This window comes from Mytilus californianus, unplaced genomic scaffold, assembly GCF_021869535.1.
Source record: "Mytilus californianus isolate M0D057914Y unplaced genomic scaffold, xbMytCali1.0.p SCAF_7, whole genome shotgun sequence".
Classification (NCBI taxonomy): Eukaryota; Metazoa; Mollusca; class Bivalvia; order Mytilida; family Mytilidae; genus Mytilus; species Mytilus californianus.
This window is the reverse complement of record NW_026262723.1, coordinates 94,984,209-94,996,582: the sequence shown is the minus strand read 5'-3', so window position 1 is coordinate 94,996,582 and position 12,374 is coordinate 94,984,209. Positions and strand designations below refer to the sequence as shown.

General features: G+C 31.7%; 1 protein-coding gene across 1 annotated transcript; it reads left to right on the top strand.

Moving 5' to 3' along the window:
- Window positions 1-11: 11 nt before the first annotated feature.
- LOC127710152 (dynein axonemal assembly factor 5-like) lies at window positions 12-11,825 on the top strand. The gene is made up of 10 exons (XM_052215889.1): window positions 12-693; window positions 1,735-1,977; window positions 2,245-2,331; window positions 3,632-3,864; window positions 4,425-4,634; window positions 5,440-5,583; window positions 6,190-6,358; window positions 9,133-9,431; window positions 10,141-10,489; window positions 11,584-11,825. Exons 1-10 carry the CDS (start codon window positions 63-65, stop codon window positions 11,703-11,705), a joined length of 2,487 nt encoding a protein of 828 aa, XP_052071849.1. The 5' UTR covers window positions 12-62; the 3' UTR covers window positions 11,706-11,825.
- The last annotated feature ends 549 nt before the right edge of the window (window positions 11,826-12,374 follow it).

Sequence of the window (12,374 nt, the reverse complement as noted above, 5' to 3'; positions counted from 1 at the left end):
ACTTCTCTGACTTGTTTACCTTTATCAAAGGGAATCCAAATCGAGGCGTTGCGATCAACAACATGGCGAGCCTGGACCAAAATTCCAATGCCACTCTGCAAGGAATTGCAAGGCATATCAATTGTCTGACAGAAGATAACAGAAATACCAGGAAGAAAGCTTTAGAAGGGATTAGGAAGGACACTTTGGATAGAAAACCATCGTTGCAAGAGTCGGAATTGACTCATATATTAAGCGAAATCATTAAACCATTGTTGAAAGCTTTTTCAGATCCAGTTGAAAAATGCAGAAGCCTAGCAATAAGTACAGTAAAAGATTACTGCAAAGTTATTGAAAAACCAGTGAGAAATTTACCATACATTATGCCAGTTCTTGTACAAAGATTAGGCCAGCAAGACATCACAGAACCTTCAGAAGAATTGAGATTGTTGTTAGTGGAATTCTGCTCGGAAATTGTAGAATTTTCTAGAAAAGATGTTCATGTGTACTTAGATGACTTTATAAAGATCTTACAAAGAACTTTAATAGATGCATACCCTGAAGTAAAGAAGGAAAGCTGTCGATGTTCATCTGCCATAGCAAAATCAGTACCAGAATATTTTCATATGCAGTCTGAATCTTTAATCAAACCACTGTTGATGTCCATAACTCATCAACATTCAAAAGTTAGAACACTTGTCATTCAAACAATCGGTATGTATTTGTTCTTAAAGGAGAAAGTGCACAGTGAATATATGTATGACAGTATGTACCTACCAACCTACTTAGGATCTTCAGAACGCTGTTACAAATAAATCAAATCAAATCATTTTATTGGTGTAAAATCCAAATACTGGATAATACATGTACTGTTTTGCCAGTATACACTCTACTGCATTGTTAGCATTGTTAGTGTAATTGATTGTAACTTTCTGACTTTGGTTAAAATTTTATATTCTGTTTCAAAGTCAAAAAGAGTTTTTGCTGAGATACATTTTGTAACCTCTTCAGGTACAAAAAAAAATATATAGGTGTATACTTAAAGCTTCTACCTCTTTGGTCTATGGTGGAGAATTGTCTCATTGGCAATCATACCACATCTTATAATTATAGGCTGTCCCATGGCCAGATGTCATAACTCTGTTGGTGAAACATACTTCTTGAGATCTAGACATTTTGTTGTTTCTTTAGCTTCAGTGAATGACCTCTAGTTGTCTTGTTTGTGCTGTTCATCTCAAATAATAATAAATCAATGGCCACTAGCTTGTAGACTTCTATCATAATCAACTTTCAATTTTGAATATCTGAGGGTGGGAAGCTTGAGTATTCACCAATGATTTTTGTACATGACATTTCCCTCAATGTACAAAAATGTTACTCTTGCACATTTTCGTTGCTTGTACAAGTAAATGTACTTTCAGCCTTCCTGTAGGGTGACCAAACATTGTTCTCATTTATCCAAATGCAGTCTTACAATGCCCTTTGAATAAGTAAAGAGAAGCCCATTTGGACTAGGTGTAATTCAGAGTGCATAAAATTGAGAATGGAAATGGGGAATGTGTCAAAGAGACAACAACCCAACCATAGAGCAGACAACAGCCGAAGGCCACCAATGGGTCTTCAATGCAGCGAGAAACTCCCTCACCCGGAGGCGTCCTTCAGCTGGCCCCTAAACAAATATGTATACTAGTTCAGTATGAACATGTATACACCATGTGTACACAGTTGTTTATTGTATTCTCGTCTATTTTACAGGTGATGTTATTCAGTATGGTAATGGTAAAGCAGTGGACACAATTGTGTCTCATTTTGCCCAAAGATTATTTGATGATTCCCCTGCTGTTAGAAAAGCTGTTGTTATGGTAACAGGTCATTGGTTATTAGATTTGCCAGATAGGTACTCATTTCATCATAAGTTAATGCCACTGTTGTTGACCGGTATATCAGATAGTCAGCCTGAGATTCAGGAAGTGGCAGACTCATTGTGGTATGATGTAGGTGAGTACCAGTAAACAGCTTTCAATAAATGTTCATGATAAAGGCAAAGAACGATTCAATTAATTTTTTTATGTAAATATACCTTCATTGAATGGGCAGTAATTATAATTTTTTAAACAGTTGAATGTTAACATGTTTCTCTAATAAATTAAGAATGTTTATATTTTGTTATAGATATTCCTTTGAATACATAAAAATTTGTAACTGTCATGATAATTCTAACAAATAATAATTTATATTCTGTACCCATGCTTTAATGTCTTTCAGGTTTAAAATATGAAAAAGAAAATGAAAGTGACTTCAAAGACAAACTTGATTTTGAAAAAGAAGCTCCAAGTCATTATCCTCCAAATGGTTAGTATAACATATTATATATAATTAAGGTTTACAAATGTATAGCCCTTTTTCCAAGGCTAGGTATTACAAAATTTCAAAGTGCAATGATATACTCCTGGTTGAGCATTATTGGTACAAGAGTAGAGATGGGTCTATATACTATGGCCTTAAATAACCTTCAACAACATATCGTCAATAAAACCTCTTTCTGTTTTTTTAAGCTATTTATTTTTTGTTAAACATCACAAAGGAGCATATTATTCCCCTCCTCTTGTAATTGATTACACCAAAAAATGAGCATATGATGTCCTGCAAATTTGTACAAAAAAATCCACTTTTTAAAAGCCAATAAATAACCTTCTGAAGCTCACCAGGTGGCAACTGCCTCATATTATCAACATAGCAAATACATTAATGATTTTGTACATATACTGTAAGAAAACATGATTAGCAGCAATGATATTTATTATTTTATGGATTAAATAGAAAATGGGATTTTGTGTCAAGTCCAGACAAAAAAGGCACAGACTATTTGAGGGATCTTTGTTATAATATTTTGAATGTAGATTTCTCACTTGTTTATTATGCTACTGTTTATTGTTCACCTAACGTGCTAAACTCCTTTAATAACCAAAAAGTCTTGTGCTCAGTGAATTAAGTTGATCACACATCAAAAGGTGAACTTAAATAGGGTTGATAATTGTGCTCGTCTTAGTTGTCTATATAAAAAAGAATAATGAGAAATCATTGGTAGCATTGCATTCAGTAATTATCTATTGATTCAGTTACAAATTTCAAAATTTGAGAGTCAATGAGAAAGGCTGTTAATTTTCTTATCTAGTTCCATACAGTGTTCTCATTCTTTCACAAAAACCATGAGACCAGGGACTTCTATCTCAAAAAATATGAATAGACCATATGTTTATAGTATTGAAAAAACAAAGGGGTACATAGCCCTAAAATGAATCTACAGATGAGATTATGCACCATGTGTTTGTTATTTAACACTAGAACACTAGTTGAATTTTTAATATGTTGTATGATTCTTGAATAGAAGCTTCAGATATCAGACATGCTTGTGTTGAAATTAATCATTTTTTGCAAAAATTTCGTTTGTACAATTCAAACAAAAGAAAGCTTACATGTAATCCTTGTCAGATATCTGATAGATCATGAACTTATTAAAGATATTTTGTACATGTATTGCATTTTATTAATGAGTTCAACATCATAAATTAAAATATTGGTGTAGAACAGGTTTTCATGGAACGATTTTGTTTTGTGAATCATATTCATATATAGTGTTCATGTGTTCCAGTTGAGAGACCCAACCTTGGATGTCGGGTATTAGTTAATAGAAATCTGTCAAAGATAGTTAATGGCTTAATGAGGGATATTGTGGACTGGGTGGCACCCACCCGATTGAAATCTGCATCACTGCTTTATGTACTACTACTAAATGCTGAGGATTACATTACACAACACATGACACCATTGATATCTGGCATGAATAAAGCATGTGCTGACCAGGAAGTACAAGTTGTCAAAGATGTAAGTTTTATGGCTATAGCTAATAGTTCTACATTTAATATAAAAATAAGAAGATGTGGTATGATAGCCAATGAGACAAAGTCTATTCACCAGATACCATATGACATAGATGTAAGCAAATTTAGGCCACTGCACAAACTTCAAATTGCATAGTAAGCTATGATAGGCCCCATGACAAAATGTGTAATAACTCAAAAAAGAAAACCAATGGCCTGATTTATGTGCAGAACAATAAGCTTTTTCTTTTTTTTTTCTATAACCAGCACTTAAATATATATTTTACTTCTTATAATAGATTTTTTTTTTTTTGTAAAGTATCAATAATCTGACAATACTGAAGAAGTACTGAGATTTATAAAAACTAGTTGTTTAATATTAAATCATAATTTATAACTTAAAAATGCATAAAATCAATATTTGTATAAAGTAACATCAAGCATCAACTAAAATTGATACATAACCTCAACAGGAAACCTTACACATTACACAAAATTGGTAAAATAATATAACATTTAACATGTTTAAAGACTTAATTTAAACTGATAAATTTCTATTTGCAGGTACAGAGAAGTGCAGAGCTTGTAGGTTACTTTGTGGAGCCAGAAGTCTGGTGGAAACTTGTACAAGGGAACATCAAATCTACACAGTCATATACCTCACTTATGATTCTAGCACACATCATGAAAGGAACAGAAAGAAGTAAACTGAAGCCATATCTATCAGACATATGTTGTACTGTGGCAAATCCTGACATATGCTTAACTATTCAGGTATTGAAATAATATTTCTTTTCCAAATTTTTTGGTCGAGGTAGTTTTTGATGAAGTTGAAGTCTAATCAACTTGAAACTTAGTACACATGTTGCCTATGATATGATCTTTCTAATTTTAATGCCAAATTAGAGTTTTGACCCCAATTTCACAATGCATTGAACATAGAAAATGATAGTCGAGTGGGGCATCTGTGTACTATGGACACATTCTTGTTTTAGAAAAGAACTGTCACATTTTACTTAATATATTCAATTGAATACATAAAAACAACAGACAATTGACAGTCCCGACTTATATGTAATGATAATCAGGTTGTTCTGCATATTGATATTGTAAAATATCAGCTGTGAGTGACGATTTGAATTTTTTTGTTGAGTGAGCTCAGTTCAAAAAGGCTTTATATTGTGTTGAGGAGGTAATATTTTACTATATCAATATGCAGACAACCTGATAATCAACTTATCGGATTTGCATGATAGAAAAGTATTTTTTTTGTTTCACCAGCAAACCGAGAGGTGACATGATAAGTTTGAGTCAAACTTATCAACGCCGGTTCATTCATTATGAAGTCGGTGATATGTCCAGGTCAAAGTTATTAAGGCCAGGTCAACGTATTTGACTTCATAAAGCCTTGATATGCAATTTTATGAAGAGCTGAGCAGAGTGATACAGACAGTGGGAACACCGATAATTGATTATATCCTTTTTTCTCCCGCTCAAAACTTTAAAATCATATAATTTAAAGAAATTTTCTGACTTTTATTACCATAAGCTGAAACTGAATTGATCATTGTACTTGCAGACTCCACTACAGCAACAGTTATTGAAATGTATGAGTACAATGATGGAGGTTGGACAGACAGATGTGAGGGATGTTGGCCAGATCATATTCAACGTACTGATAACTGTTATAGCTTTAAAACAGGCAGAATCCACAGCTGAAGAGGTATTTAATAATGATTAAGCAGATTTGTGTATTACATGAATGGTAGAGAAAAATCTACACTAAAAGATACACCACTAATCCTTCTTGTAAGACATATATAAGTTCATTCACAATCTTATGTATAACTAGAGGATTGAGGAAATCAAGTTAATCAAACTTGCACAGATTCTTCTACAGAAGGGGAAAACACATGGATTTCTTCAGTTTCTCATAGACAAACATGCAAACATGTTATACTTTTCAGATAATTTAAATGATATACTGGTATCTTACTATAAGAATTGTGAAGTATTTTTTTTCATCTAACATTAACAGCTCAACCTTTTTGGTAACTTTGTCATCTTTTTATTACTGTTACACAGGTATATAATAGTAAATTTCCAAATAGATTTATTTAATTTATCAAATATCTTGGAAACTTTCAAATAGATTTATTTCACTTTTATTGGGTAAATTTCTCAGAAACTTCCAAATAGATATATTTCACTTTTATCAGGTAAATATCTTGAAAACTATAATATGCATTGTACATCATATTATTTTATTCAAAATTAGGTCTTTCGAATAGAAAGGGAGACAACTCAACTTTTGTACATTTTTTTACAGGCTCATAATTTGCTTGGCAAGTTGTCAGAGGTGGAAGGCTTTTCAACAAAAGATGAATTATTCAGAAAACATACTAAGCCATTGATAAATTCATTTGAAGATAGTTATATTATGTGGAATACACATACACCAGAAAGACTTGTATTAGATACTCTACTGATTGAGTCAGGTATATTGATTTTTTTTCATTGATAAAGTAGAATTCACTATTCAGATGTTTAATGATGCAGTATATGGTGTTGTCAACCAGTTCTTACAAAAGACTATATATTTTGTTACTATGGAGACAAGTGATAGTTCTAGATATTTATTAGTTATGCCCAAAATTCTCATATTAGGAATTAGGCCTTGGTTTTTTAATTTCTTGGTTTACAGAACCTTTGTTGAGATTTATTTTTATTTTTTTTAAAACAAAAAGTAAAAATTGGAGTTTCATGCTTTTTTGTTCCCATGACTACAAAATATATAATACTTGAAATATGAGTTAAACCTTGAAAACATACGTTATTTTATCAAGTTTATGCATACAAATCAATTTTGTGATTTGCCAATTAACAAGCAATATGCAAATTATCAATGATACTCTTAGAATTGTTATTTCAATTGATAAACTTTGAAAACATAATTTCACCAGAGGATGGTTATGTAGCCTTTGATAAAATCCTATGGCCTACCTGTACATAAGTAAATTTTCTTTTGAAGAAAATATAATATACAGATAATCCTGGACAAAACATATGACGGCAGTGACAGGGGCTATGCAAAAATGTCAGACAAAATTTAAATATTTTATAACGAGTGAGAACTGGATATTGCTTAATATCAACTTGAGTTATTAAATTAAAATATAAAAATAAACAAACCTGTTGCAAGTTCATTATTATTATTGAAATTAGATAACACATGTTAATATCAACCATATCTAATTGTAAGCAATTGTCAAATCTGAGGGGCAGTCACTTCCTGTTTGACTTTACTTTGAAATTTTGGTCAATGGCAAACAATAGGTGGAAGTTTACCTTGCATAACATCATGTGCAACTTCTTCTTATATTATGGTATTGAAAAAGAATAAAGAGGAGATGTGAGGTAATCATCAATCAGACAGAAAAAGCTACAAAACAACAAAAATAACCAACAGACATCTGTCAAACATACAGTCTTCAAGAGAAGTTGTGTTTTATATGTTTGGTATGATAGTGTTTCCCCCAAGCATGTTTAGCATGGATAGACGCCATGCCCTTTTTAAATGACGCCATGCCCTTTTTTTGTCTTAATAAATGACGCCATGCCCTTTTTTCACTTTTTTGGATGATGCCATTGTCTCAAAAATGCCCTTTCTTCCTGTCTTCATGTTTTTGATAAGTTTATGACCCTCAGCTAATTAACATTTACAACAGCTGCTATAAAGTTATTGTTAATCCACTTATCGCCATCGGATGGGTCACTAATCCGTTAATTATTAATAAACCTCTTAACTGACCACCATAATAATTTTCCCCAGTAAAATCAGTCAGTCAGCCTTTTAATTTCAATATTTCTCAAGGCCAACCATCACAATTTGCAGTTCGTTTGTCGTAGTTTCGTCATTTGAACATAAATGTTTTCCCCCAGATAGTTCGCTTTTTAATTTTAATATCTTTAAAACTATCACAATTTGCAGTTCGTTTGTCATAGTTTCGTCAAATGTACGTATTTTCGTGATCTTTGGTATAAAACATTCAATTTCGATTAAAAAGATAGAACTTTATTCAAAACGTTCAGAAAAGTTTTAACGAGTCAAACAGGTGCTTCCTGTACTGTTTACGATATACTGGGCGTGCATGAAAGTATTCCTGTGAATTTGGGGACACTAAAATGTAAAATACGAAATAAATTTAGTTTAAAATAAATGAGAGAGACAAATATAGTTCTTAATAAGCAAATCAAATTCAAAAAATGATAATTTACTGCCTTTTTTTTTTTAAAACGAACCAATCTGTAGATGAATCCGGATTCATTCTGAATTTATTATCTACTTGTCACTTCCCGTTTACATTTCATTTGTAAATCGAAAGTAGACGTGATCAATTCTCGATTAATTTACAATTTACAGTTATTAGAATCGTTTCAATAAGAATTTGTACAAATCTTTGGTTCTAACTTTATAGAAATGAATTCTAAAAACCGATCTAAACTTTTTATAAGGATAATGATTATGCAGTGTAATAGTCTTACAAAGTTCTACAAGTTCATTTATACTGTGAATCCTGGTTTAAAAAAAAGGGGCCCAACTTTTGTTGATCAGGACTGTCCCCTGAAACTAATTGAAGTGAAATTTTGAACTAGATTTTCAGATCTTATATCCTAATCTTCATATTTAAGTGCCACATCAGTCAAATCATGTAATTACTGCCTAGTAAATTTATGCCTTTAACCTTCAAAGTCTGACAAAGATCTATCGCTAGTAAGATACATATATCCTTGGTCCCTTGCTGTTACCCGAAATAATGTAGATTTTCATCTTTATTTAAAGATGCATATACAATATTATTTTGAAACAATACACTTGCTATCTTGAGTTCTGATTCCATCAACAACTAGCAGTCCATACTCTACCAATGCAATATGACAATTTATTGCCTTTCTTGTTTTCAGCATACTGTAGGTGCCCCTTTGTTAATTTTCCATACACTGTAGGTGCCCCTTTGTTAATTTTCCATACACTGTAGGTGCCCTTTTTATAAATATTAACGTGCTCTAGATGCCCTTTTTCAATAAAGTTACCATGCCCTTTTTGTGTGATAGAGGAAACACTATATGATTTATGTCAAATTTAGATTTCTTTGTAAATATACTTTTGATACATGTATTTTTTTGAAGTACCGGTAACAAGTTAAGTCCACAATTTTGGACATTTTAAACAAATTGGAGTATTTATGCAGAACTGTCTTTCTCAATTTAGGACCAATTGTTGGAGAATTGTTAGATGAAGTCATGGCTATATTAGTACCCTGTCTCAACCCGAAGAAGGATGCTGAGATGAGGGTTAAGTTCTTCACCCTTCTATCCCACCTCCTGATGAATGCGAAGGAGACATTAGATTCCCAAGGAAAGTTTGGAGACATATCAGTGACCGTGGTTAAGGATATAGTTATACCTAATATGGTATGGCAAGCAGGAAGAATAGCATCAGCTATCAGAACTAGTGCTGTGTCTTGTATGTGGGCCTTGTTACAAAGTGGAGTCTTGGACAAAGAAAAGGTTTTTAATTTTTTTTAGTGTTTCTAATCTTACTGTTATAATTGTCAGAGAATGTTATAGGGTTAACAAGAGTTTGAAATTTATACCAAATACATTTGTATGTAACTTAAGGTTACTTAAAACTGTAATGATAAAGAGTGAGTTAAATCTGCAATTTTTTTTCTCGTAAATGATGAATTTTCTATTTCCCCCCAAAAAAAAGTTGATAAAGACCAGGGTTTAAAATGCTATATTATTCACACTTTTTCTTAATTCATCTTTGTTTTCAATTATCAGTGAAAATGTTAAAGGATTCTTATCTGTCATTTATAAAATTATCTGTTAAAATTATATATTTGACTAATAATTGTCAGAAAACCTATTTTGAGTAAACATAAAATCTGTTCCCAAAAATTGACGTATTTAGTTGGGAATGGATAAAATTGAGGTAATTCCTATAAATCCAATGACATCTACAAATGCCTGTGTTAGCATGTCCCCAGCTATTTGTCAGTCTCATGAGTAAAAACCATCACTGGTGTATATTTTACGCTTCAGTTCATTTATTCAAATTATTTTTTTCTTTGATATTCTTAAATACTAGTCATCACCTTCTGGTCATTTTCATGCTGAAGTTAAATTAAACTTCAATATTTGCATATAAGTTTGTATCCAACCAATTTTAGGACAAGATGAAATTTGAAATCAAATATTACCTATGTGTTTTTAGATGCAACCTGTTATTGAAGATCTAATAACACAACTTAAAACCTCCATGGATAGTGACAACAAGAATACACGACTGGTATCCTGTCGTGTGATGACAAGGCTGTTAGAGCTGATGAGGGATTCCCTCGACCAGGACAATCTGTACAACTTTTACCCCGAGTTACTTAAGCGATTAGATGATAGCAGTGATGAGATTAGAATTGTTGTATCTAAAACATTCCTTGCATATTTGGAATGTTTTGATGGGAAATACAAGGTAGATCTGTATAGGCTGCACCTTGAGTCTATTTATAAAGGTCTTCTGGTGCATCTTGATGACCCTGAACCTAAAATACAGAGTTCAATACTAGGTAGGTAGAACAATTTTATATCAGAATTATACAGACTGTATTTTTAGTGATTGGACCAAACAGATTTTTATACTTTCCATTTGAACAACAGTTTTCATAATTGGACAAGATTCCTTATTGAGATCAAAGGTGTCTCAGAATTCACTGACTCTTTATTGAGATCAAAGGTGTCTCAGAATTCACTGACTCTTTATTGAGATCAAAGGTGTCTCAGAATTCACTGACTCTTTATTGAAATCAAAAGTGTATCTGAAGTAATTCTGTTCATATGGAATCAGACAAAGTCTACTTAGTAGTACAGAAAATAACAATTTCATTAAAGTTCAAATTTTGAACATATGATTTGACCCTTTCAGTAGAGCCAAAAAAAAAAAACCAGTTGTGTTGAAGCCTTATTGTAAGAAAATTTGTGATATTATGCTATATACCTTTTCTAATGCAATACAGCATGAGTTGCCTTTACCTATAGCTACATTTATATATGAAGAAAATCTTTGATAAATGTTTATCTTTAGGGTCATTTCTTAGGAACTTATGGTTTTATTTTTACTCCCTTTTTGCAGTATGGTCATTATAACCTACATTTTACACTTGAGCAACTGCAGTTATGTTTATATATAGACAGACATATATCAATAATATTTAAAACACATATATTTTACATGTGGAAATAATGTGAAAAGAACTACTAAATCTTGAAGATGATTAACAAAAATGTACATAAATTTTGAGTTTTATTATTGCAAAATCAACATCTAGTTTCAGAAAAGGCATGCTTTTTTAAATAAACAAAAGTAAACTTTCTTATATGTTGGTTACAGTACTACATTGATAATGGGAATGCACACTCTTAATTCGACTGACTTTCCACTATTTGAGGAATGGACTGTTAGTCGATTGAATCTCTATCAAAGTATGAGTTATTTATTTTCATGATTTGTGACCAACATCTCTTACATTTGATATCCCAGTGTTTCCGTGATTGGCTTAAATGTCTATTAGATGTTAAAAGCATGATAAAAAAAATTTGGGACCATGTTTCAAAGATGTATTAATGTATTTGATTTTTAGTTGTTTTTGTGTTCTCTTTACAGATGTACTGAAAGAAGCAGGAAAATTCTCTCCACAGATGTTAATCACAGAAATAGAGGGTGTCAAACACAAACATCGGACAAATAAATATTGTGATGAACTCATAAAGATATTTACATCTTAACGAAACTTAAATACAAAACATAATAATGATTGATATATTAGATAGATAATATGCTGATGTGTTCAAACACCATATCATGTCAAGTTTTATTTGTATTCATAAAATCATTACAGTACTGAGTTAATGAATTCTTTGTAGTCCACGCCTATTAAGTATTTAGTTGTAGTTTTGATATGCTACATTTGAAGCTCATCTGACTTTTAAGCAAACTTATATGGATCCTTTTCATTCAACATATGTAAGCTTTATCTTAAACATCTATGTTAATTTGGCTACGGTTAAACTTGGAATGAATTTCCTTATGATGGATGGCAGGAAAGAAAACATATGTATATGATTTGGTTTAACAACTTATATCTCACATGTGATGAATGTCACAAAGCAAGACATGAGTTACTTACCAGACATTACATCAGTTTTCTGATTAGTATAAAAAAAAGATGATGTATGATTAAAAATTTGACAACTTTCCACCAAAGACCAACTAACGTCAAAGTTTGCATCTATAGGTCACCCTACGGCATTCAACCATGACCAAAACCCATACTGCATAGCTATATCAATATAAGGCCTGATTAGGTTCATTTCAAAAGAAATCTTCTTAGATCATCATTTTTATTTTGTTTACATATTATGTATCTGATTTCTCAACTGCATGAAGTACCATAT

What these genes read in the sequence shown, in the direction of transcription:
- LOC127710152 (XM_052215889.1), top strand. Translation starts at nt 63, where the DNA reads ATGGCGAGCCTGGACCAAAATTCCAATGCCACTCTGCAAGGAATTGCA. An exon ending in ACTTGTCATTCAAACAATCG is followed by an intron (nt 694 to 1,734) that starts GTATGTATTTGT and finishes TCTATTTTACAG; the next exon opens with GTGATGTTATTCAGTATGGT. An exon ending in AATACAGAGTTCAATACTAG is followed by an intron (nt 10,490 to 11,583) that starts GTAGGTAGAACA and finishes TTCTCTTTACAG; the next exon opens with ATGTACTGAAAGAAGCAGGA.